Raw genomic sequence first — 23023 nt, 5'->3', positions numbered from 1 at the left:
CTCCTCCCCCCTTCCTCCCTCCTTCCCTCCCTTCCTTCCTTCCTTTGACTGAATCTTGCGCTAAAGCCAGAAAGCTGATCTCATGATCCTCCTGCCTTGCTCTCAGTTTCCTAAGTGCTGCCATGATGGGATGGAGGTATCACGTTCTATCTACTGCACTGCTATTGTGGCAAACTGCTCTTCATTCAGAATCACATGCAATTATATATAAGATATTCTTATTGTTTATTTTAAATTGTGGTCTTAAGAAGTTTTCTTGAATAGGAAAGTAAGTATTCCCTAACTGACAGCTTCTCATCATGTTTTATTTTCCAACAACATAGACCTTTGAACTGGCTTCTTCACCCTCTAACTCTTGGTCCAATGTCTGGGAGGCATCTTTGGCATTTACATGTTAATTATATAATCACGCATTGAGTATGAACATGTTAGATACAAGGTCATAAATAAGAAATGATTACTTCTCTGAGGAACGCGGAATACTAAGGTAAGTTGAGCAAACAGAAATAATGAATTCTAAGTGTAGGAGTTAGATATCAGACTTCAAGACAATAGTAACAAAATAATGATCCCCAAGTGATATCTAAACCCTAAATCCCTAGAGCCTGAGATTATGTTGTTTTACACTGCAACATGAACTTTGGAGGTAAAATTAAAGCTAGGAACTTTATAATTATCTCAATCCATTAGCTAAGTGGACCAAATTTAATTACATGTGTTCTCAGAAGTGGAGGGCCTCTCCCTGGCTGTGGACAGAGGACACTTCAATACGATATTCAATATTGCCTCTGAAGATGGAAGAAGGGTGTGGTAGTTTCTAGAAGGTAGAAGAAACAACAAGGAGGCACGTAGATTCTTCCTCTACCACAGAAAGATCACCAATATCTTGAATTTAGCCTAGAAATACTTGTCTTAGATTTTGACTGTACGAAATGGAAGACAATGTCTGCGCTGTTGAAAACATGTATACTTGCAGAAGTGAATAGAGGGTAACTTTCAAGGTAACCTTGAGTGGACTTTTTTAGCACACAAGTGTGGGTAGTCAGCTCAGGTTTAGGAAAACCTAAACCTGTGTGAGCCAGAGCTACTCTGGGGTGGGGTGGGGTTTGTATTAGGGAAATTCATTGCTCTTGTTTATGGGGAAGTCAGGACAAGAAGGGGAAGGCCCAGGAGTTCTCAGCTCTGCACACAGAACTACAGGCAGCTAAGGAATATGGAGAACAGGAAAAATAGTCTTCCCTGGGGAAGCACACACACCAATGGGTTATCCAATACCAAATGGTCAATCCCCAAAACATACACACAAGTAATATTATATAGACTGGGCAAGTTGGACTTACATATTTAGGAATATATGTATATGTGTACATATACATACATGCATGTATGAAAATATGTACATATGCATACACATATGTAAACTTAATATAGATACATTGCCATGACAAAAATTGTTGAAAAAATAGATTATGAATTTTAAAAAGAGCAAGACAGTTTTATGAGAGAACTTGGAAGGAGGAAGAGAAGAGAGTAATGATGTAAATATGTTATTGTCTCAAAAAGGAAAGAATAAAAACACACAAACCTATGTTTAACAGTGAGATTGCTTGTGTCATGAACAACAGGTCTCAGAAACCTAGTCCAAGGTGAAGAAGACACACTTCTATTCTTGTTACTAAATGACTGAAGGCTGCTGTTCTAGTCTTGGACATTGTAGGTTCTTTTCTTTGTGCTTCCTGTAACTCTTCCAGTTGCTCATAGAGTCTCCATTTGTCACAGACCCTAATGTGCAGCCTAACTTGTGACCCTCTCAGTGCTGAGATTCTTGATGTCTGCTGTCATGCCAGTGCTGTCTGTGTGCTCAGGCTAAGCAACATGGCTGGTTAAGAAAACAGAAGGATTCATTTTCACTGACAGGTCTCAGGCCAGCAACTGCTCTTCAAGGAGTTGCGATTATTAAGTTTGTCTTCAGTATATGATAGGATACATAAAGAAGAATTCCTAACAAGAGTCACTGAGTAGAGCTTTAAGAGATAGAGGGCAGAACAAAAGTGACTGAGCTAAACAAGACACGATTTTATGAAAATTGCAGCTGTTCTGAAAACATGCCATCAGATGTACTCTATGCTTTTCCAAAGACTGTTATTAATCAGGAGGTTGAAAGGAATGATATTGAAGGGAGTCTGCAGGTCGGATATTTTGCTGTGCTTGATTTTAAGCTGTGTGCATGCATTGGATTGTCTTGGTCTGATTTTACAGACTACTTTCAACAGATTGGTGAAAATGACAACTCAGAGTCAATACAATGTCACGGAGGGAAGTAGCTGGAATTTCCATTGCCAATAGTCAAATTGTACAGTTTTGCAATCCCAGTGAGGCTAGTTTTCTCTGGAAAACAAGCATTCCATTCATAAATCTTTCCTCTTTCCAACTTGAAAATACCCATTTTTTTTTTTTTAAGGATGTGAGGAAATGGGTCTTCTAGAACACTGGAAAATAAAAGCCAAAGGTTGTGTTCCATGGTAGTTGAACACTGACTCCTTTAACCAGCTTCTGGACCTGCCCTGGGATTGGGGTACTGGACTTATTCCCGCTGTTTGGTTTTAACAGCAGGAGGGGTGGGTTGTAAAACACTCTTAAATGGAATTGTGTGTGGAAAAGAGGAGAAGGTTTTGTTTGGCTCCCCAGGTTAAGTTGCAGGCAGACAGGGATGAAAGGACCACTGGATTCTATCAGAGACGTATAGACCCAAGGTGTTTCCTGTTAGCCCATACTCTGAGGCTTTATAGGCCGTGCATCATATTTCTATGTGCAGGGAAATAAACAGTGCATGGCACATGACTGTATTTTTATGTGCCAATATGTATCATGTGTGTGTGTGTGTGTGTGTGTGTGTGTGCATGTGTGCGTGTGCACGTGCATGTGTGCATGTGTGTGTGTGGGAGGGGTATGCCATGTTTTCTATCGAAACATAATCCACAAGAAATTCTATGAAAATGACCTGTTTAGAAATGTTGAGAATCTAAACATTGATGTCATTTATGTCACACTATAAACCAGAAAACTCTTTAGAAATAAGCTTCTATATGAACAGAGAAAATGTAGTACAAGAGAAAATCGGGAAATGATTTATGAATAACGTTGGCTATAAAATCCCAATTGTTTGTAGGGTAAAGGAACACAGGTTCCTAGATATTTCCATCAGAATTAGTGGTGATTGCCTCACTGTCAAACACTCTATCTGAAAGTACTTTCGCCAGGGATTTCTAAGCCAACCTTTGAAATTTTTAAATTTTATTTTATTTTATTTTTCTGCTTATAACTACAGTTTATTCAGAAACATAAAACTAAACAGTTGGATATAAGCTGATACGTGCCACTGAGTTGGGTGATTATATGAATGAAAGGTTTTTATGTAAGGTTTTTTGTTTTTTGGTTTTTTTTTTATTTGGATACTGAATCTGCTAATCTTTCAGTCATACTCTTGGTTTCTAGGAGACTCAGTTTGTTTATTTTTTAAAGGTGATGGATATTACCAATTTACAGGAATTTCTGTACAGGTTAAAATACTGCAAAAACACTTCATATGGTCCCCCTTTTGTTTGTTTGTTTGTTTTGTTTTGTTTTGTTTTTAGTAAAGCTTAAAATCTTGACTCTTACTGTGGTACAAATCCAAAATAAGAACACATTTTAGACATTGGAGTTCATTGTAATAATGCTGTACTTCAATGTCCCGAACATCACTAAAGGATTTTACCTCCATAGTAGCTAAGCTAAGAGTTGACAGTTCTGCTGCATCAAGGAATGAATTGTAGGCACAATTATTTGAATACAGATTTCCTGCTATGATCAAAGCTATTTGACTTGAGTGATTACCATCATTCTCAGTCCACAGGGAACAGGTTACATTCATTTAAGACATGGTGTGTATATTAAGATGGTCTATCCTTGAAGTCATTCACCAACTGTTCCAATGAACAATGGCACAGACATTAAGTGAGGGTAAGATTCTGGTTCATTGGCTGTGATGATTTTGAAAAGCATTCATCTCAGAAAAAGAGTAACTTATAAGGTCCTCTTCTTCCAAGTTGATACATAATTATAAATATCAAGCAAAACATCCTGTCTCACTCTTTGTTGTTCTCTTACGAGCCACCTTCCAAATTAATTGTCTACATTTCTTTTAGCTGTACAGATAATTTTGAAATATGTAATCTGTTCTGAAAACCATAGTATAGTGTAAAAACATCAAATGAACAATCCTACTAATAGAGAGGCTGAGATAGGTGAGGCATGATTTCAAGACTATTATGTGGTACACAGCAAGATACTGTCACATACAAATAAGCAGAAAATATATATGGAATGTACAATATTGGACACATTTAATTACCAAATTAAAGAGAACATTGGGTGACAACCAACAAATTTCTAATTTCTCATATTTTTGAATTTCAATCAATTAGGATATGTTGTTAATATTAATTTTCATATTAAAAGATAATAAGGAAAAGTGGTTGTTACTTCCTGTTATTTTTGTTGTTAGAGGTGAAATTATGTTTGTGTGGCTATCTTCTTTTGGGTTTGTTGAAAGATTACTTTCTTGCTTTTTGTAGGGTGAAGTTTCCCTCCATGTGTTGGTGTTTTCCATCTATTATCCTTTGTAGGCCTGGATTTGTGGAAAGATATTGTGTAAATTTGATTTTGTCATGGACTATCTTGTTTTCTCCATCTATGGTAATTGAGAGTTTTGCTGGGTATAGTAGCCTGGGCTGGGATTTGTGTTCTCTTAGGGTCTGTATGACATCTGCCCAGGATCTTCTAGCTTTCATAGTCAGGGTAAGAAGTCTGGTGTAACTCTGATAGGTCTGCCTTTATATGTTACTTGACCTTTTTCCCTTACTGCTTTTAATATTCTTTCTTTGTTTAGTACATTTGGTATTTTGACTATTATGTGACAGAAAGAATTTCTTTTCTGGTCCAGTCTATTTGGAGTTCTGTAGGCTTCTTGTATGTTCATGGGCATCTCTTTCTTTAGGTTAGGGAAGCTTTCTTCTATAATTTTGTTGAAGATATTTGCTGGTCCTTTGAGTTGGAAATCTTTGCTTTCCTCTATACCTATTATTCTGAGGTTTGGTCTTCTCATTGTGTCTTGGATTTCCTGGATATTTTGGGTTAGGAGCTTTTTGCTTTTTGCATTTTCTTTGACTGTTGTGTCAATGTTTTCTGTTATCTACTGCACCTGAGATTCTCTCTTCTATCTCTTGTATTCTGTTGGTGATGCTTGCATCTATGACTCCTGATCTCTTTCCTAGGTTTTCTATCTCCAGGATGTCTGATTATGTGGTTTCTTTACTGTTTCTATTTCCATTTTTAAATCCTGGATGGTTTTGTTCAATTCCTTCACTTGTTTGGTTGTGTTTTCCTGTAATTCTTTAAAGGGTTTTTGTGTTTCCTCTTTAAGGGCTTCTAGCTGTTTACCTGTGTTCTCCTGTATTTCTTTAAGGGAGTTATTTATTTCCTTCTTAACGTACTCTATCATCATCATGAGATGTGGTTTTAGATTGAATCTTGCTTTTCCAGTGTGATGGTGTACCCAGGACTTGCTATGGTGGGGAATTGGGTTCTGATGATGCCAAGTAACCTTGATTTCTGTTGCTTGTGTTCTTAAACTTTCCTCTCGCCATCTGATTATCTCTAGTGCTACCTGTTCTTGCTATATCTGACTGGAGCCTGTCCCTCCTGTGATTCTGGCTGTGTCAGAACTCCTCAGAGTCAAGCTGTCTCAGTGATCCTGTGATTCTGGGATCCTGTGATCCCGAGATCCTGGGTGTGTCCAAGCTCCTATGAGTCAAGCTCCCTCTGGGATCCTGAGATCCTGGTATGACTAAGCTCCTAGGATTCTGTGTTCCTATGATCCTGGGTGTGTTAAAGTGCCTGGGAGTAGGGCTTCCTCTGGGTGTTGTGGGACTAGCTGAGGAATTTATGCCCAAGGTCTGCACAGGGCACCAGCCCATAACAGAAGGAACCCATGCCACTAGTCTGGCAGTGTTCATGGGTCCCTGGATCCCACTGGTCCCAGTTACTTCCAATGTTGGGACAGATGTTGTGTCTTCCTCACCTCCTTACCTCTGATCCCAGGTGTGTTAGAGCGCCTGGGAATGGAGCTTCCTCTGGGTGTTATAGGACTGGCCGAGGAGTTTGTGCCCAAGGCCTGCTCAGAGTCCTGGCCAGACCGGAAAGGGAACTATTATTTTAATAGATGAACTAGATTGTCTTTTTATGTCTGAAAAGCCTTTAGTTAAAATTTTAAGTTACAACAACAGGTAAGATCTTCAAGCATTTAAAGGTTCTGGGGGTATAGGAAACCTAGCTTCAGTTCCTTGTTTTTAAGTAGCCTGGCTATTGACACCACATTGCTTCAACATACCACAAGGGGCTCAGTGCGAGGTCTAGGCAGGCATGAAAACGTCTCCCTCAGGAAGGTGGTTATCTCCAGGAGAAGTTGGCATGCTGCCATCTTCAAGGCAAAGGGACAGCCACATTTAGAGGGGTTCACAGTACCTAAGAAAAGAAAGACTTCTTCATGAGAAGACAAACCAATAACAAATAGAGGGTCATGGTGTGATGGACCTAGCTACATCCATGTAAAATCAAACTGCACATGAGAATATTTTCTACACAACCTCAATTTACCTACTCCTGTCAGCATGACTTGGGCATGGCCATCCACCTCTCTTCTTCCACTCTGAAGTTCTGTAACGGGTGCTTTAGTATTAAAGTATCAGACAAGCAGAAGTCAGTGTTTCTATCACAGTGCTATATAGAGTAATACAACACAGCTCCAATGTCCCCAGAGACCATTTGGTGAAAACGAAAATTGAAATTGGTCTTGTATTCAGTCAAGTCTTGACTACATATATGACAACCAGCTTGGTTTGGAACCGTCAAATCCTGGTCAATGATGCTAAACATTTTTGTTTGTTTGTAACAGGCCTTACATAGCCTTGGCTATCCTGCAACTTGCTCTGCAGACCACGGTGGCCTACAACTCAAATAGATCTTGCTTCTTCATCCCAAGTGCTAGAATTATAGGTATGAGCCACCCATCTCAGTTTATACCACATTTTAATATAAGCTTTCCAGTCAAAGTATGACACAGCTGTACCAACTGATAGTCTCTTTCTCTATATAGAATACAGTTTTTTTTTTTTTTAACTTTGTCAGACATCTAATCTACTATGGACCAATGAATCAAATTTGGACTAAATACAGATAATGGCCAAGGGAATAACAGGATTTAAAACTGTCAGGATTGCTTGAGAGATCTGTGTTAACATGAACCCTGCATAAATATCCTGATTACTTTATCTTCAGAAAAGAACAATGCAATCTAGCATCCTGCCTCTAACAAAAGAAAGGAAATTGTTAACAGCTGAATAAATCATGTCATCAAACTGTCACAATATCATTATGTATCAATAATTTTAAAAATTTCCAAAATTGTCTCTTGGGCATAATGAGATTTCTTGACTGAATAGTACACATGATTTTTTGACACAGAAGGTAGATGTTACAGTCTTCTGGAGATATCCGGCTTATTTTTCCCACCAGAGAACCGTTGCTTTTTTCTACATAGTTAATACATGGCTGGAGAATCTGCCTCTCATTAGTAAGGGAAGAGATAAGCTTGCACAGAATTTCCAAACAAACATGTGATTGCATTATATTTAGCTTTGGAGTGCAAAGTTAGCTAAGTCACACATAACAACCTCACAATTAGTTGGTGATCACAAACATCAGTCTTAAACTCCATAGAGGACATAGGGTTCTAAAAGTTACCTACGCGAAATTAAAAAAACAAAAACAAGTTTGTTGAAAGTAGGCATGGCAGTAGAAGTCTGTACTATATCAGCTACTCAAACGTTTGAGGCAGGAGGATTTCAAGATCAAGACCACTCTGAGCTACACAGGAAGACCAGGTGTGGACAAAATGAATAATAAAAATAACCAAATACCAGCTTCTCATTGTAAACTTCTGGATTTGTTTGTTCATTTCTGAGGTTCTCTGGTAGGTCGTGACCTTGGCTGTGGTCTAGTCTCTTTCCTGATTATTACCTGAAATATCCTGTCACAATGAGCAAAGATGGAGCTCTATATGACCCAAACAAAATACTGATGTACCAGACATAACATATGAATGAATGGAGCTTTTGCATTTGATGAGGATTGTATACTGCAACCTGTGAGGGTGTACTCATTTAACACTCTTCCAGCTCCTTCCATTCCAAATGACCTCTGAGTGGCTTCCAACATATACCTCTGGCTGGCTGACACTCATGGCAAGCCTTTACCAGGTTTTGTGACTGTTGGAAAGTCACTCTCTAGCATTTAGTGTACGAGTGAAATTAAATACCAAAGTTTTTCAAAAATAGACTAGGTTATCTTCAGAGATATAATGCCAACTTTTGTCATTGGGTTGATATGTCCACTCAGTATTTTATCAGCAGACGTGTTAAGGTTTCCTCTCACTTTATAAGGTATGAAAAGAGAACAACGTAATAGGAAAAAGTCCTTGGTGCAAGAGAGGAGACGGACATGGTGAGAGATTTCCTTGATTGTTGTTCAATCTTTTCAACTTTGTGAGACAAGGTTGGGGCAGATGTGGCATGCATTAGCCAAGAGTAACCCTTAAAGAATAACCAGAGAACTTGGATTGCAAATGGAGAGGAAAGGTTAAATGGAAAGATGTCACTGCTTCCACTGTGGAAAGATGCAGATTACACAGCCCAAACTGGAATTTCCACTCCATAGCATGCTGCACCCTCCCTTAGGCTTGTATGGTACACAGCACATCTATGTACAAAATCATTCTGTAGAGGATCTAGCAAGAATACTCTTGTCTTTAATTCTATGACAAGTCTAAATAGATAAAGCACAGGAAAGTCATAGTTTATGTTAACTTTGAATTTCTTATTAATACCGAAATATGCTTTGATTAAACTATTCAACATTATTCTTTGGAATGCATTACTTTGTTTGTACCACAGTGTATAAACTTGCTACAATAGGTGTGTACACATGGGCACGGGGACACACATGCTTGTGCATGAATGTGGAGGTAGGAGATTGATATCAAGTGCATTCCTTGAAAAGCTTCCCACATTCAAAAAATGTTGTTCTCAAACAGGCTCTTTCAGTGAATCTGAAGCTCATCCATTCAGTGGGGCCAACTGGACAATGAGTTCTATGGACTTCCCTGTCTGTCTCCCCAGTGCTTAGGTTACAGTCTCCCATAACTGTGTCCAGCTTTTTAATAGGGCTTGTGAGGATCTAAACTCAGGTCCTCAGGCTTGTGCAACAAGCAGTTTCCTGACTGGATCATCTTTGCAGCCCCCTGGAAAGCATTTGTTGTTCGATTCTATTTTGCATGGTGCTTTTATTTTTAACAGGATAAAATCTGGGAGGGGGAGAATTAGAGAGAGAGAAAGGGAGAGAGGGGGGAAGAGAAGCAAAGCAAAACCTTCTTGGAAAGTAAATTTTTCACAGCTGCTTTCTCTCGCAGAGGCTTAGTATGACTATGGATAACAAGAAGAGTCAGAGGCTAAAAGGTAACGTGCCTTCCACATTGCCTGCAGTGCTTTGTCTAGCTGCCTTCTCATCTGACTTTAGCTCGATTCCCTCCCACAAGCCCCCTATGTACATGGTTTACACTCACATGGGGAGAGGGGGAATGGTCTGTGTTAGATGTAGGAAGGTGGAGAGAGAATGAGAGAGGAACAAAGACGTGTTCCTAAAGCAGAGTTTCTTACAAGCGGGGGCTCTTGTAGTAAAGGGAGTCTCCTTACTGTCATCTAAAAAGTCTTCCTCCTCATCCTCCTTCCGCAGTCTTCTCTTGGTTTCCTCATCATAGATAAGGCCGAGCAGGTTCGCGGGACTCTCGCTCTCTCCATGGCACAGCTCGTTCAATCGGATGCCAATTGCCTACAGTGGAAAAGGTAGGAAAGGAACACCACGAAGGGTGTCAGACTCTAAGACAGCACCAAGTCCCTCGAGAGTGGATGTGATTTCCCACACAGCCCTCTTCTGTATTCTATGTGTTGTCACCAACAGTTTTGGCAATATGGGAATCTAGAGATGGAAGTAACACAGATGTCTCCAGGATCATTTGTTCTAAAGATGTGTAAAAAAAAAAAATGGAATGGACACTTTTATATGCCTATACAAACATTTTTATGAAACAATTGTCCATATTTATTCAAAGTTCATTCATTTTGTAGGTCTGAAATAAGGAAGCAATCAAGCAGTTGTCTGTCTGTCTCTGTCTCTGTCTCTGTCTCATCTCTGTCTCTCTGTCTGTCTGTCTGTCTGTCTGTCTGTCTCTCTCTCTCTCTCTCTGTGTGTGTGTGTGTGTGTGTGTGTGTGTGTGTGTGAATTTGTGGTAAGTGTAAAGGTATGTACATTTGTGCAAGTGTGGAGACCAGAGGAGGACATTGTATCTTCTGTTCTGTAATTATTCATCTTCCTTTGAGACAAGCTTTTTCAGTGAATCATAAGCCAGGATGGTGTTCATCAAGCCCTCCCCAAACTCCTGTGTCTGTCAACCATAGTGCTGCTGTAACAGGTAGGGGTGGCCACACTGGACCTTCTTTGTGGGTACTGAGGATTTAAAGCCAGGTTCATATGTTTGCCCACTCTTACCTACTGAGCAATATCCACATTCTACATGTAGGCATTTGTTTTTAAATAGAGATTTAGGGCAGCAAAAAAAAATAAGTAAGTATCACTCTTTGGAAAACATCTGATTATATGTTTTTACAGGCGTATCAGTGGCATGCTAGTGGGTTTGGAAGTTGGCAAGAACTCTATTCTTGTGGGTTTACTTATATTATCATTCATGTATACACTTATTGGCATCTCTGGGCTTCTCCACATCCCATGATAGCAAGCTAGTAAGAAATGTTAACTGCTCTTCTGGTAGAGCTTCTAAAAGCCACATTAGAAACAGGACATCTAATAACCTGGCACACTGACAATATTGATTCTAACATGGCATACACAGAATCAAACACTGTTTTCCTGAATCCTGACACATTGTTCCACAATCTATGGAGAGGAATTTTCCTCAAGAGGTAAATACACTCTCTCTATTCAGTTCCTTTTGTATCTAAACATTGCAGAATATGTAACAGTGAGAGTCAGGGCCTTGGGAAGGAGTCTCAAGGATAAAGTAAAGAGACTACTGCTTCCGGGTCAGACAGTCTTGTGCTCTGTGCATTGATAAAAACAAATCACAACTTATTTTCTTCCATCTCCCCATAGCATACTTAAGAAATACTTAGCAAGGAACTACACTCACTGCTGGAGACTAACCCGTACCCATGAACAGATGTACAAATTGCATCCAGAATACTCTCAATAAAAACACGACTGTTTTGAATGTGTTCAGCTTCTGGAAATAAAAAGGTCTTTGTAAGATCTGGAAATAAGTGACAAACTGCAGACCAGGGAACAAAAATAAAAATCTAACAAGAACATACTAGAAAAAGTTATCACAATATCCCCCCAGTTGTACTTGCTAACTTTGGAAGGTTTAAACAAATAAAAGCCCGTAAGCAGCATCACCAAAGGCCTTGTTCTGAGGATGAGACGTGATGAATTTGGAATGGAGCTATCGAGCTGAACAGTGAGACTCAAAGGAGGAATTTTTTAATATTAATTTTTCTGGAATATTGTAATGAATTAATTTAAGCTCCAAATTTATTTTAAAAAATTAAACCTAAAGTTGCCTAAGTTACAGTTTAAAGTTCCACATCTCATCTAAGGCTTGGAGGATGTCTTAAGGAGACATAATTCCTTTCTTCCTTCATTCCATGAAATATTTATAAAGTGAGATGTTTGTAAGGTTTGGAATAAAACACGAATATACACAAGCTGTTCAAGTGCACTGGTGTCTATTGTACATGTGCCTTGATGAATTATGAATGCATTTACAGGAAGATCACTGACAAACAGGGAAGTTACAGAAATTAAGAGACTAGCTGAAGGCTGTGGATAGAATTTGGACATGTTTGTCTCCTATTCTTTTCCTTACTACATTCTGAGTCTTTTGGGGAGGTAAGAACATGTTGAGTGGCACATTCACTGGTTCAGAAGATACACAACCATGTATCTCATTACTACAGACTTAGAGCAGCTGATGTGTTAGCTGATTGAAAATGGAGCTAGATGTTCATTTAAAAGAAACTAAAAGTTTCTATGATTTTGGAAGTATACCAGGCATTCAGGGACTCACTGAGAAATCATTGAAGAACAGCTTTTTTTTTTTAATGGAGAAAATACACAGGGAGTTTGGAAAGTTATTGTAGGACTGGGTAACCTAATGAACCATTGGAATTAGAGGGTCATTGGGTTTTCTGTTGAAGAGTGTTAAACATAAAGCTTGACTTCAACATTTATAGAAGTCTACTACTTATATAAACTTATATTTTATATATTATTAATTATATAATATAATCATAACATTAAATATTAAATATATAACACAATAATATATAAGTTATAAGGTAAATTTATATTATGAAGGTTTAAGTTAAATAGCTTTAGGTTATGAGCTAATTCATATTCATCACCCATAATCTTGGAAATTATTTAAGCAATGATTCCAACCTGAGCAACTTGGGCCTTAACTCAAGGGAAAGAGAAAGGGGGCATTAAGATAATTTTCTTCTCACCAAGCAGCCAGAGTTTATAGAATGAGTCACAGGGGCCAAGGCTAGAGGTTGGGAGAGCAGTATTTACTTTCCATTTCAGATAGAATGTGTCCAATGGACAGGACCTTACCGGCAATGTACAAGATAGATTATAAGGCATGAGGATGAGAGAAAATGGAAAATTGTCATCTAAATTGAAGTAACAAAGCTCTGGCCTATGAGACATTGATTAGGAAAAGGTAGGGTCAGCAGAGAAAGATTTGGAATGTGCTAAATAGCACACATGTCAACTGCTGGGAGCACCACTAATGTAAGCCAAAATCTTAGACATGATTGCAGATGAGTGTGCATTTAGGAAGAGGTGTTTTATTTTGTTCAAACTATTTTGTTTGGAGATATAGAGTAAATGCCTTCAAGATGAACTTGGCAATGCAGACCTGGGGGTTGAAAACTTCTCTGGACAGAACATTCTGTGCCAGTTCCTCACATCAAGCACTGGGCATTCAGGAGTTGAGTGACACTGACGAAAGTCCCACAGGGAGAAATTATAAGAGATCTTCAGGCAATAGATAAATGGGGAGGAAAGAGGTGAGATCAGGGAGGAGGGCGTTCCTCAAATGAGGTAGTGAGTCGAAATGGGTCCAAATGTTTCAACATAGCGACGTGAGTGGACAGGGCTTCTGAAAAATGTGATTTTGTTTTGAAAATATCCATATCAACTGACTGACTCCAAATTGCTCAAACTTTTAGGAAATGCGTGTTTGAGTGTGTGTGAGTATCTATGTATGCATGTATAAAGGTATTTGTATGTTTGAATGCATTTCACCACCAGAGGATTGGAAATAGCAAATGTTACTAAAAAGGCCTTTAAAATTACTTTACATAAAAAAATAAAGGGGCCATCTGAAAAGAGAAAATAATACTAACAACTAAAAACTGTCTTGATTATGTATCTTAGTGGTCTCAAATCTCATTACTTATTTTCTAAGTCCCAAGATTTCATCAGACTTAGGCAGGGGAGTCCCCCTGACCTCACTGAGGTTCTAACACATGCATACGGAAGAGAAGAGGGGGAGAGAATCCACAGAAGGTTGAGAGTTTGAAGTTCACTTGTGTGGGAGAGTTTTGAAGTTCTGGCAGAAGAGGGTAGGAAGAATGATGTGACAGAGAGCTTTGTAAGTTTTGTCATAGAATATGTTCCTGTTGCAGTCTCAATTAAAATAAGATGAAAATTAGTCAATCACAGTTTTAATTATATCAAGTTAATAAAGTGTGAAGAAATATTAGAGTTGGAACAACATCAATATGATTATGGTACAAGAATTAACATTTGAAGATTATTTAAAATGGTGGCCCACACATTATTGAAGTTAAATGTATTTTTTCTGTGTTAATGGGCAATGGTTAATCTTGCTATATTTAATTAAGCTAAATAGATGATCTTATTTAATTGGTTTGTTTATGTTGCTTTATGTTGTAGGCTTTCAAAAATACCAGTGATACATACATCTCTATGTTGCAGATTAATGAGTGGAATAACAGATCAGTTCAGGCCTCACACATTCTAAACACAGGAAAGGATAAAGAGGTGAATCATCTTGGGGCATAAAACACATAAATTCAACATAGGTTTGATTATTAATCATACTGAAGACCAGCATGGAATTGGTATGATATAACAGTCCCCTTTCACTATATCAAAACAAGGCCTAGAGGCACTTTTCTCAGAGAGACACTATGCACATCTGGTGAATATGTTGATAATTTATGAATTCTTGCAAACGTCTCCAAATATATTTTTATGTACTGTTTAATGTTATTATCAGAGAAGGGTCCATCTGTGTTAGTTATTTATAGCTTATTATCTCTTTGCCTGGGGAGAAATACAGAAATTAAGCACTTTTAGCTAAAAAGAGTTGAAAGGCTGAAGAAAAACACTTTACATATCCATTTTACTGGGGAGTAAAGACTGTCCAAAGTTCCTGGACTTTGGGAAATGAGAAATTTTTTTTTTAACCAGCAAAGATAAAAGGGTTGAAAGGTTTTAGTTTGAGACAGAAAAATAGGGTGTTGGAATAAGAAAAACCTTTATTCTTCTACTGCCATGTGGGGGTATAAATTTCCAATCTGATGATTTTGCCTTGATAACAGACAATGTAGTCTCATTGAAAAAAATATCACCCCCAATTTCAACAGGATTATAAGGCCAAGTAATTGAGAAAGAGTATTCAATATTTTAATAGAAAACTCAATATGAAAGAGAGAGACTGGGATTTGCAAGTCTGTTTTGCAGAAGTGCTTGGGCTATTGCTTGAGATTGACCAGAGGAGAGGCCATTCAGGATGAACACATGCATGGACTGGGTGTTGAGTCTCAGTGAGAGGTTCATGTTCAACTGGAAGGAAGACAATAGCGCCAGCTTTCTTCACCTACCTATCTTACTTTCTCTAGAATTTTATGTTCGTATTTCTGTCTTTTACATTGCGTTATATCATAACCCTCCTGCAAATATGTTTTACAGAGAATTTAAGGCCCTGTCTGTTTAGAGAGAAAACTGCCATTCCATTCTTCACAACCAACCTCACCTATGTTATGTTTCCTCCACTGATCCTGTTTTGTTCAGTATGAACATGCCTTTACGATTTCTTTTTTTGCTTCTGGTCTGGGCCAGTTCCCTGAGCAGACCTTGGGTGTGAACTCCACAGCCAATCCCCCAACATCCAGAGGAAGCTCTACTCCCAGGACTCTAACACATTAGGATCATAAGATCAGAGGAGGACACAACATCTGCCCCAACCAGGAGAAACTGGGACCAGCAGAACTCAGGCACCCAGGAATTCTACCCAACCAGTAGTTAGGATTTCTTCCAGTCTAAGAAGTGCCCTGAGCAGACCTTGTGTTTGAAATCTGTCCTCAGCTAGTCCCACAACACCCAGAGGAAGTTCCATTCCCAGGCACTCTAACATGCCCAGTATCGCAGGATCCCAGGATCCCAGGAGCTTGGTCACACCAGGATTTCAGGGTCCCAGAGGGAGCTTGACTTCCAGGATCTCTGACACACCCAGGATCTTAGGATCTCTGGATCCCAGAATCACAGGATCACAGAGACAGCTAAACTCTGAGAAGCTCAGACACAACCAGAATCACAGGAAGGACAGGCTCCAGTCAGATATAGCAAGAGCAGGTAGCACTAGAAATAATCAGATGGTGGAGGCAAACATAACAACATAAGCAACAGAAACCAAGGTTACTTGGCATAATCAGAACCCAAGTCTCCCACCATAACAGGTCCTGGATACACCATCACACTGGAAAAGCAAGATTTGAATCTAAAATCACTTCTCATGATGATGACAGAGGACTTTAAGAAGGACATGAATAATTCCCTTAAAAAAAATTCAGGGGAACACAGGTAAACAGGTGGAAGACCTTAATGAGGAAATACAAAAATCCCTTAAAGAATTACAGGAAAATACAATCAAACAGGTGAAGGAAATGAACAAAACAATCCAAGATCTAAAAATGGAAATAGNAACAATAAAAAAAATCACAAAGGGAGACAATCCTGGAGATAGAAAACCAAGGAAAGAGATGAGGAGTCATAGATGCAAACATCACCAATAGAATACAAGAGATAGAAGAGGGAATCTCAGGTGCAGCAGATAACATAGAAAACATTGACACAACAGTCAAAGAAAACAGAAAAAGCAAAAAGCTCCTAACCCAAAATATCCAGGAAATCCAGGACACAATGAGAAGACGAAACCTAAAGATAATAGGTAAAGAAGAGAGTGAAGATTCCCAACTTTGAGGGCCAGCAAATATCTTCAAAAAAATTAATGAAGAAAACTTCCCTAACCTAGAGAAATAGATGCCCATGAACATACAAGAAACCTACAGAACTCCAAATAGACTGGACCAGAAAAGAAATTCCTCCGGTCACATAATGATCAAAACACCAAATGTCCTAAACAAAGAAAGAATTTTAAAAGGAGTAAGGAAAAGAGGACAAGTAACATATAAAGGCAGACCTATCAGAATTACACCAGAATTCTTACTAGAGATTATGAAAGCCAGAAGATCCTGGACAGATGTCATACAGACCCTAAGAGAACACAAATGCCAGTCCAGGCTACTATACCCAGCAAAACTCTCAATTACCATAGATGTAGAAAACAAGATATTCCATGACAAAACTAATCTTTCCACAAATGCAACCCTATAAAGGGTAATAGATGGAAAACACCAATACCAGGAGAGAATTTATACCCTACAAAAAGCAAGAAAGTAATCTTTCAACAAACCCAAAAGAAGATAGCCACACAGCATAATTCCACCTTTAACAGTAAAAATAACAGGAAGTAACAATTGCTTTTCCTTAATATCCCTTAACATCAATGAACTCAATTCCCCAATAAAAACACATATACTAACACAATGGATACATAAACAGGACCTAGAATTTTGCTGCATACAGGAGACACACCTCAGTAACAAAGACAGACACTACCTCAGAGTAAAATGCTGAAAAACAATTGTCCGAGCAAATGGTCCCAAGAAACAAGCTGGAGTAGCCATTATAATACTGAATAAGATCAACTTTCAACCAAAACTTGTCAAAAAAGATAAGGAAGGACACTTCATACTCATCAAAGGAAAAATCTACCAAGATGAACTCTCAATTCTGAACATCTATGCTCCAAATGCCAGGGCACCCACATTCATAAAAGTAAGTTTACTAAAGCCCAAAGCACACATTGCACCCCACACAATAATAGTGGGAGACTTCAATACCCCACTCTCAGCAATGGACAGATCAAGAAACAGAAACTAACCAGAGACACAGTGAAACTAACAGAGGTTATGAACCAAATGGATCTAACAGATATTTATAGAACATTTCATCCTAAAGCAAAAGAATATACCTTCTTCTCAGTACCTCATGGTACCTTCTCCAAGACTGACCATATAATTTGTCACAAAACAGGCCTCAACAGATACAAGATGACTAAAGTAATTCCATGCACCCTATCAGACCACCACAGACTAAGGCTGGTCTTAAATACCAACAAAAACAATGGAAAGCACACATACAATGGAAGCTGAACAATACTGTACTCAATGATAACTTGATCAAGGAAGAAATAAAGAAAGAAATGAAAGGCTTTTTGAAATTTAATGAAAATGAAGATATATCATACCTAAACTTATGGGACACAATGAAAGCAGTGGTAAGAGGAAAACTAAAAAGAAACTGGGGAGAACTTACACTAGCAGCTTGATCGCACACCTGAAAGCTCTAGAACAAAAAGAAGCAAATACACCCAAGAGGAGTAGGTGGCAGGAAATAATCAAATTCAGGGCTGAAATCAACCATATAGAAACAAAAAGAACTATACAAAAATCAACAAACCCAGGAGCTGGTTCTTTGAGAAAATCAACAAGATAGATAAACCCTTAAACAGACTAACCAGAGGGCACAGACAGTATCCAAATTAATAAAATCAGAAATGATAAGGGAGACCTAACAACAAAATATATCTTATAATAATTATTGTCTTTTGAATATTAACAGTTTAAAATATTAAAATCATGTTCTACAAATAAACAAACAAAAAACAATGACTTTTTCTTTTCTTTTTTCTTTTCTCTTCTTTTCTTTTTTAACCATAGTTACCAAACACATTTAGGGTAACATTTCTATTCCCTAGAGAAAGAGATTTTATAGGAGCTCTGTGTATAGACCAATAAATTCCTCCATCAAGAGAAAATAAAATGTCAGCAAGGTGACAAAGTAGCAATTATGTCTTCATTTTGGATGTCTGGGGACAGACTGGAACACGTGTGACAAAAGTCAGACAGATTTAAAGTGCAATCAGGGAATTGGGGAGCAAGAACCTTTTCCAAACAAGTGATATTGTGGAAGTCTTAAGACTTTACTAAAGATTTATATGATTATCTTCATTTAAGAAAGACTATAATGAAGGGCTACCATTTATTAAGATTTTAGTTTGTAGGCAAGATAGTTCCAGCTAGGTCATGAATATACTTTACCTTCTTTAAAACATGGGTGTCAAAAACTAATCTCTGGGGTATGAATTGCCCTAATCAGGTAGAATGAACAATTAATATAAAAATCTGAAGTCATATTCAATAATTTATATGTATTTACCTTATTGTTTGATACAATTAGTACACATATAGTATAACAGTAGCTATCTGTCTATCTCTCTATCTCTCTCTCTATCTATCTATCTATCTATCTATCTATCTATCTATCTATCTATCTATCTATCTATCTAGTGTGTGTATGTGAACACATGTGTAGGCCAGAGGTCAAGCTCTAGCATTGTTCCTTAAGCAGTACCATTGTTGTTTTGTGAAACAGAGTCTCTCACTGGTATGGAGCTCACCAGTTAGTCTAGGCTGGCTGGTTAATAAGCTATCAGGACCTACCTGTCTGTCTACCCAGAACTGGGAAATCAAGTATGTGCTGCCATGCTTGGCTTTTTGGCGGGACTAAATTCAAGTCTTCATTGGCAAGCACTTCACCAAGTGGGGTATCATCCCAGCCTTAGTTATTTTTACTTTAATATTCCAGTAAAAAGTAGTAGATTATTCCACAGTGAGTAGATGGAGACACAAGGAATTTATACAATAAGCACAAAGTCAATGTTTCAGTGGGAAAAGAAGTTTAGAATTGTCTCAAGAAACTGGAAGCAACTCATTTATCTCTCAACCGAAGAAGAGATACAGACAATGTGGTTCATTTACACAGTGAAATACTATTCAGCTATCAAAAACCAGGGCATTTGGGGGCTGGAGAGATGGCTTGGTGGTTAAGAGTTCAATTCCCAGCAACCACGTGGTGGCTCACAAGCAGCTGTAATGGGATATGATGTTCTCTTCCGGTGTGTCTGAAGAGAGCAACAGTATACTTAAATACATAAAATATATACACAAACCTTCTAAAAATGAGGACATCATGAATTTTGCAGGCAAATGGTTGGAACTAGAAAATATCCTGAGTGAGGTAACCCAGATCCCAAAGGACATGCATGGTATGTACTAATTGTAAGTGGATATTAGCCAAAAATACAGAACACCCATAATATAAGCCATAGGCTTTAAAAAATTTAACAGGAAGGAAGGCCCAAGTGAGGATGCTTCAATCCCACTTAGAAGGAGGAACAAGATAATCATGGGATGCAGAGGGAGGGAGAAAGGGAATTGTGTGGGAGAAGGAAGGGGGAAGTGTTGCAGGATCAGGTATTGGGGGAGACAGAAGGGTAGACCAGAGGGCCAGGAGAGTGAATCGAAATATGCAGCTGAGGTGTGTGTATGGGGGGCAGGCAGAGGCAACCTCTAGAAACTCCCAGAGACGTGGAACATGAGAGGCTCCCAAGACTCAATGGGGATGACCTTAGCCAAAATGCCCAACAGTTGGGAGATGAAACCTCAAGAGACCATCTCCAGTAGATATACAGGGCCCACAGTGGAGGGATGGGGGTTATTAGCACACCTTCACAATTTTTAAATCAGAATAACTACTGTCTAAAAGAAATGAAGAGACAAAAATGGAGCAGTGACTGAAGGAAAGGCTGTCTAGTGGCCAGGCCAACTTGGGATCCATCTGATGGGCAGGAACCACACCTGGATACTATTACAGATGTTATGTTGTGCTTGCAGATAGGAGCTTAGCATGGCTGTCTTCTGAGAGGCTCTACCAGCAGCTGCCTGAGACAAACGTAGATACTTACAGCCAACCATTGGACTGAGGTCGGGACCCCTATGGAGGAGTTAGGGGAAGGATTAAAAGAACTGAAGGGGATGGCAACTCCATAGGAAGACCAACAGTGTCAACTAACTGGGACCCCTGGGAACTCCTAGAGACTAAATCACTAAGCTACCAACCAGAGAGCACATATGGCACATATGTAGCAGAGGACTGCCATGTCTATGGGGGGGAGGCATCCTCTTAGAGGTGAAGGGGAAGGAGGATGGGGTAAAGAATTCAGGGAAGGGGGACTAGGAAGGGGGCAATACTTGGGATGTAAATAAATAAAATAATTTTTAAAAAAAGAGAGAAAAAAAAGAATTCAGGCTCAGTATGTTTGGTTTCCAGCCCAGTGAACCTTCAACTAATAATTATGAATTTTAATGTTATGTCAGGCACATGATGGCAGGAATTTACTAAAGGATTTTCCTTCCTTGTGTTTCTATGACTCTGGTGTATCTTGTGTCTCATGTTATAGTTTTTGTTTATATGGCTTGACTTGTGCAAACTCTTGAGTTTAGTATTAAATAAGCATAGCGGAATGTAGGAAAAGTATAGTGAAGTTATGTACCACTGGTTTCTCAAGACTAGGTGCCTCATAGGAAGAAAGTCTTTTGTCTTCTATAAATTGTGCAACAGAACCCTCCCCCAAATGCAGTGCCAAGTGTACTGATTATGAGTGCTAGCATTAACAGAGATTGCTGTCTGATATTTATGAAACATACCTCACATAGTTTTTTATTTTTTGTTTTTTTACATAGATAGTTATATAAGATAATTCTGACAGCAATGGGAGGGGAGGCTCTTGGTCCCAGGGAGGTTTGATGCACCAGAGTAGGTGTGGTGGGAGAGTATGGGTGGGTGGGTGAGCACTCTCATACAGACAAAAGGGAGGGGGAGGACAGATATGGGATGAGGGGTGGTGGAGGGGTAACCGGGAAGTGGGATATCATTTGAGATGTAAACGAATGGAATGATTAATAATAATGAAAGAAAAATAAGACAATTTAAAGAAAATTCAGTAAGAGAGAAAGGTTAATGCATTCATATTTACAGGCAGATAGCACAGGGTCTTGGTGCAGGGCATGCCTTCTGAATTAGTATGCAAAAGAGATAGAGAAGACTAGAAGCAGAAAACCTTGAATCGGGGACATTAATGGATGCAGTCAGCCGAGACATTTAGGGAGTTATACCTATAGCTTTAAGTATTCTGTAAGGATACAGGAATATTGAGTACATTACATGCATTTATGTTTCTTCCTGTTTAAACTTAGTAGAAAAACAAAAAACCTAGTCTTCTCAAATTTCTTTTTATTATTCACCTTCTCCCTTCCCGTAGAGAGGAAGTTGGCATTATAAGTGTCCATTTTATTAGAATTTTTAAAACATTCATTTCTTAGTTATTTAGTCATTCATGTGCATATGTACGTAGAAGGAATGTCAAAGAAAGGAAATAAAAATCTATCAGAAAAATAAAGGGAAGTGACAATGGGAAGTAAGTAGGTGCTAGGAAGGGATATCATTTCTTCAATGGTGTAGCCAGTGCTAAGTAGCCCATGGTACAGTAAATAACCTCCCGCATACTCAGGATCATGCAAACACCAACAGTTACACTCAGTGAGTCAAGAAAAATAGTACATGAAAATTGCAGGGGCTAGTTAGGAAAAAGAAGAGTTTCGGTGGAGGAGAGGGGGTGGGGAGGTAATAGAGGAGAACAGGAGGTGAAAATGCTCAAGTCTATATGTACATACATAAAATTGCCAAAGAGAAAAAACATGAAAAAATTAAAATAAAATAAAAATATGCTCATACTGATTGGACCACAAAGACGGTTTTTGAATTCAGCAATTAAATGCAAGTTTTTGGAACTCAACTACATGCACTATGGCACACTGTCTGTATAAACCTCAATGTCCTTAACTATAAAACCAAAGAGTAATATTTAGCCTTATAGATTTGGTGGGGGAAATTAAATGATTGCTTTCTCCCCAAAGTGATCATTTGGTTTCTGGAGTATAACAGACACCAAACTGTCTGTAAAACCAATTCATTGAGATAAACTTCATCTCACTCAAATGCCCTGGGCTCTACAGAAGAAGGACAAGCACTCACATCTCCCCACTGGTAGAAGAGCTTGGCCGCGCTCCACTGAAGCTTCTGGTTCCGCTTGTTGCCCACGGTGGGAGACCTGCCCCGGGACAGGCCTTTCTTGGTGATGTTCACGTGGTGCCCTTTCATCCACTCGGGCCAGTTGCCACGGTTGCACCGGTGGACAAAACGGGCACATTCGAGGAACAGAGCTGCTCTGGCCACCACAGGAGCTTCCTGCGAAGGGTTAAGGAAAGAACAGTATGGGGTTAATGAACGATTTCTTTAAAACGTGCTCAAGTGTGGGGGCTACCCCAAAAGCTATTATCTGTCTGTGGGCTATGTTCTTCTAGCTGGGCTGCCTTGTCTGGCCTCAGTGGCAGAGGAAGCAGGTAGACCTGCAGAGACTTGAAGGGGGAGGGGGAGGGAAAACTCGGGGGGGGGG

At 38.9% G+C, this 23023-nt stretch overlaps 1 protein-coding gene across 6 annotated transcripts in view; it reads right to left on the bottom strand.

Moving 5' to 3' along the window:
- The window catches only part of Unc80 (unc-80 homolog, NALCN channel complex subunit), a 194074-nt gene that overhangs the window by 91652 nt on the left and 79399 nt on the right, over window positions 1-23023 (bottom strand). For all 6 annotated transcript variants that reach the window (XM_021198105.2, XM_029538632.1, XM_029538631.1 and 3 more), the window contains exons 23-25: window positions 22603-22815; window positions 9849-9984; window positions 6431-6564 (exon numbers count right to left, since the gene is read on the bottom strand). In XM_021198105.2, coding sequence (XP_021053764.1) covers window positions 6431-6564; window positions 9849-9984; window positions 22603-22815 — 483 coding nt within the window. The remainder of the gene's footprint in view (window positions 1-6430; window positions 6565-9848; window positions 9985-22602; window positions 22816-23023) is intronic.

The sequence above is a fragment of the Mus pahari genome, chromosome 5, assembly GCF_900095145.1.
Source record: "Mus pahari chromosome 5, PAHARI_EIJ_v1.1, whole genome shotgun sequence".
Classification (NCBI taxonomy): domain Eukaryota; kingdom Metazoa; phylum Chordata; class Mammalia; order Rodentia; family Muridae; genus Mus; species Mus pahari.
The sequence above is the reverse complement of the archived record's forward strand: the minus strand, read 5'-3'. Positions and strand labels throughout refer to the sequence as shown.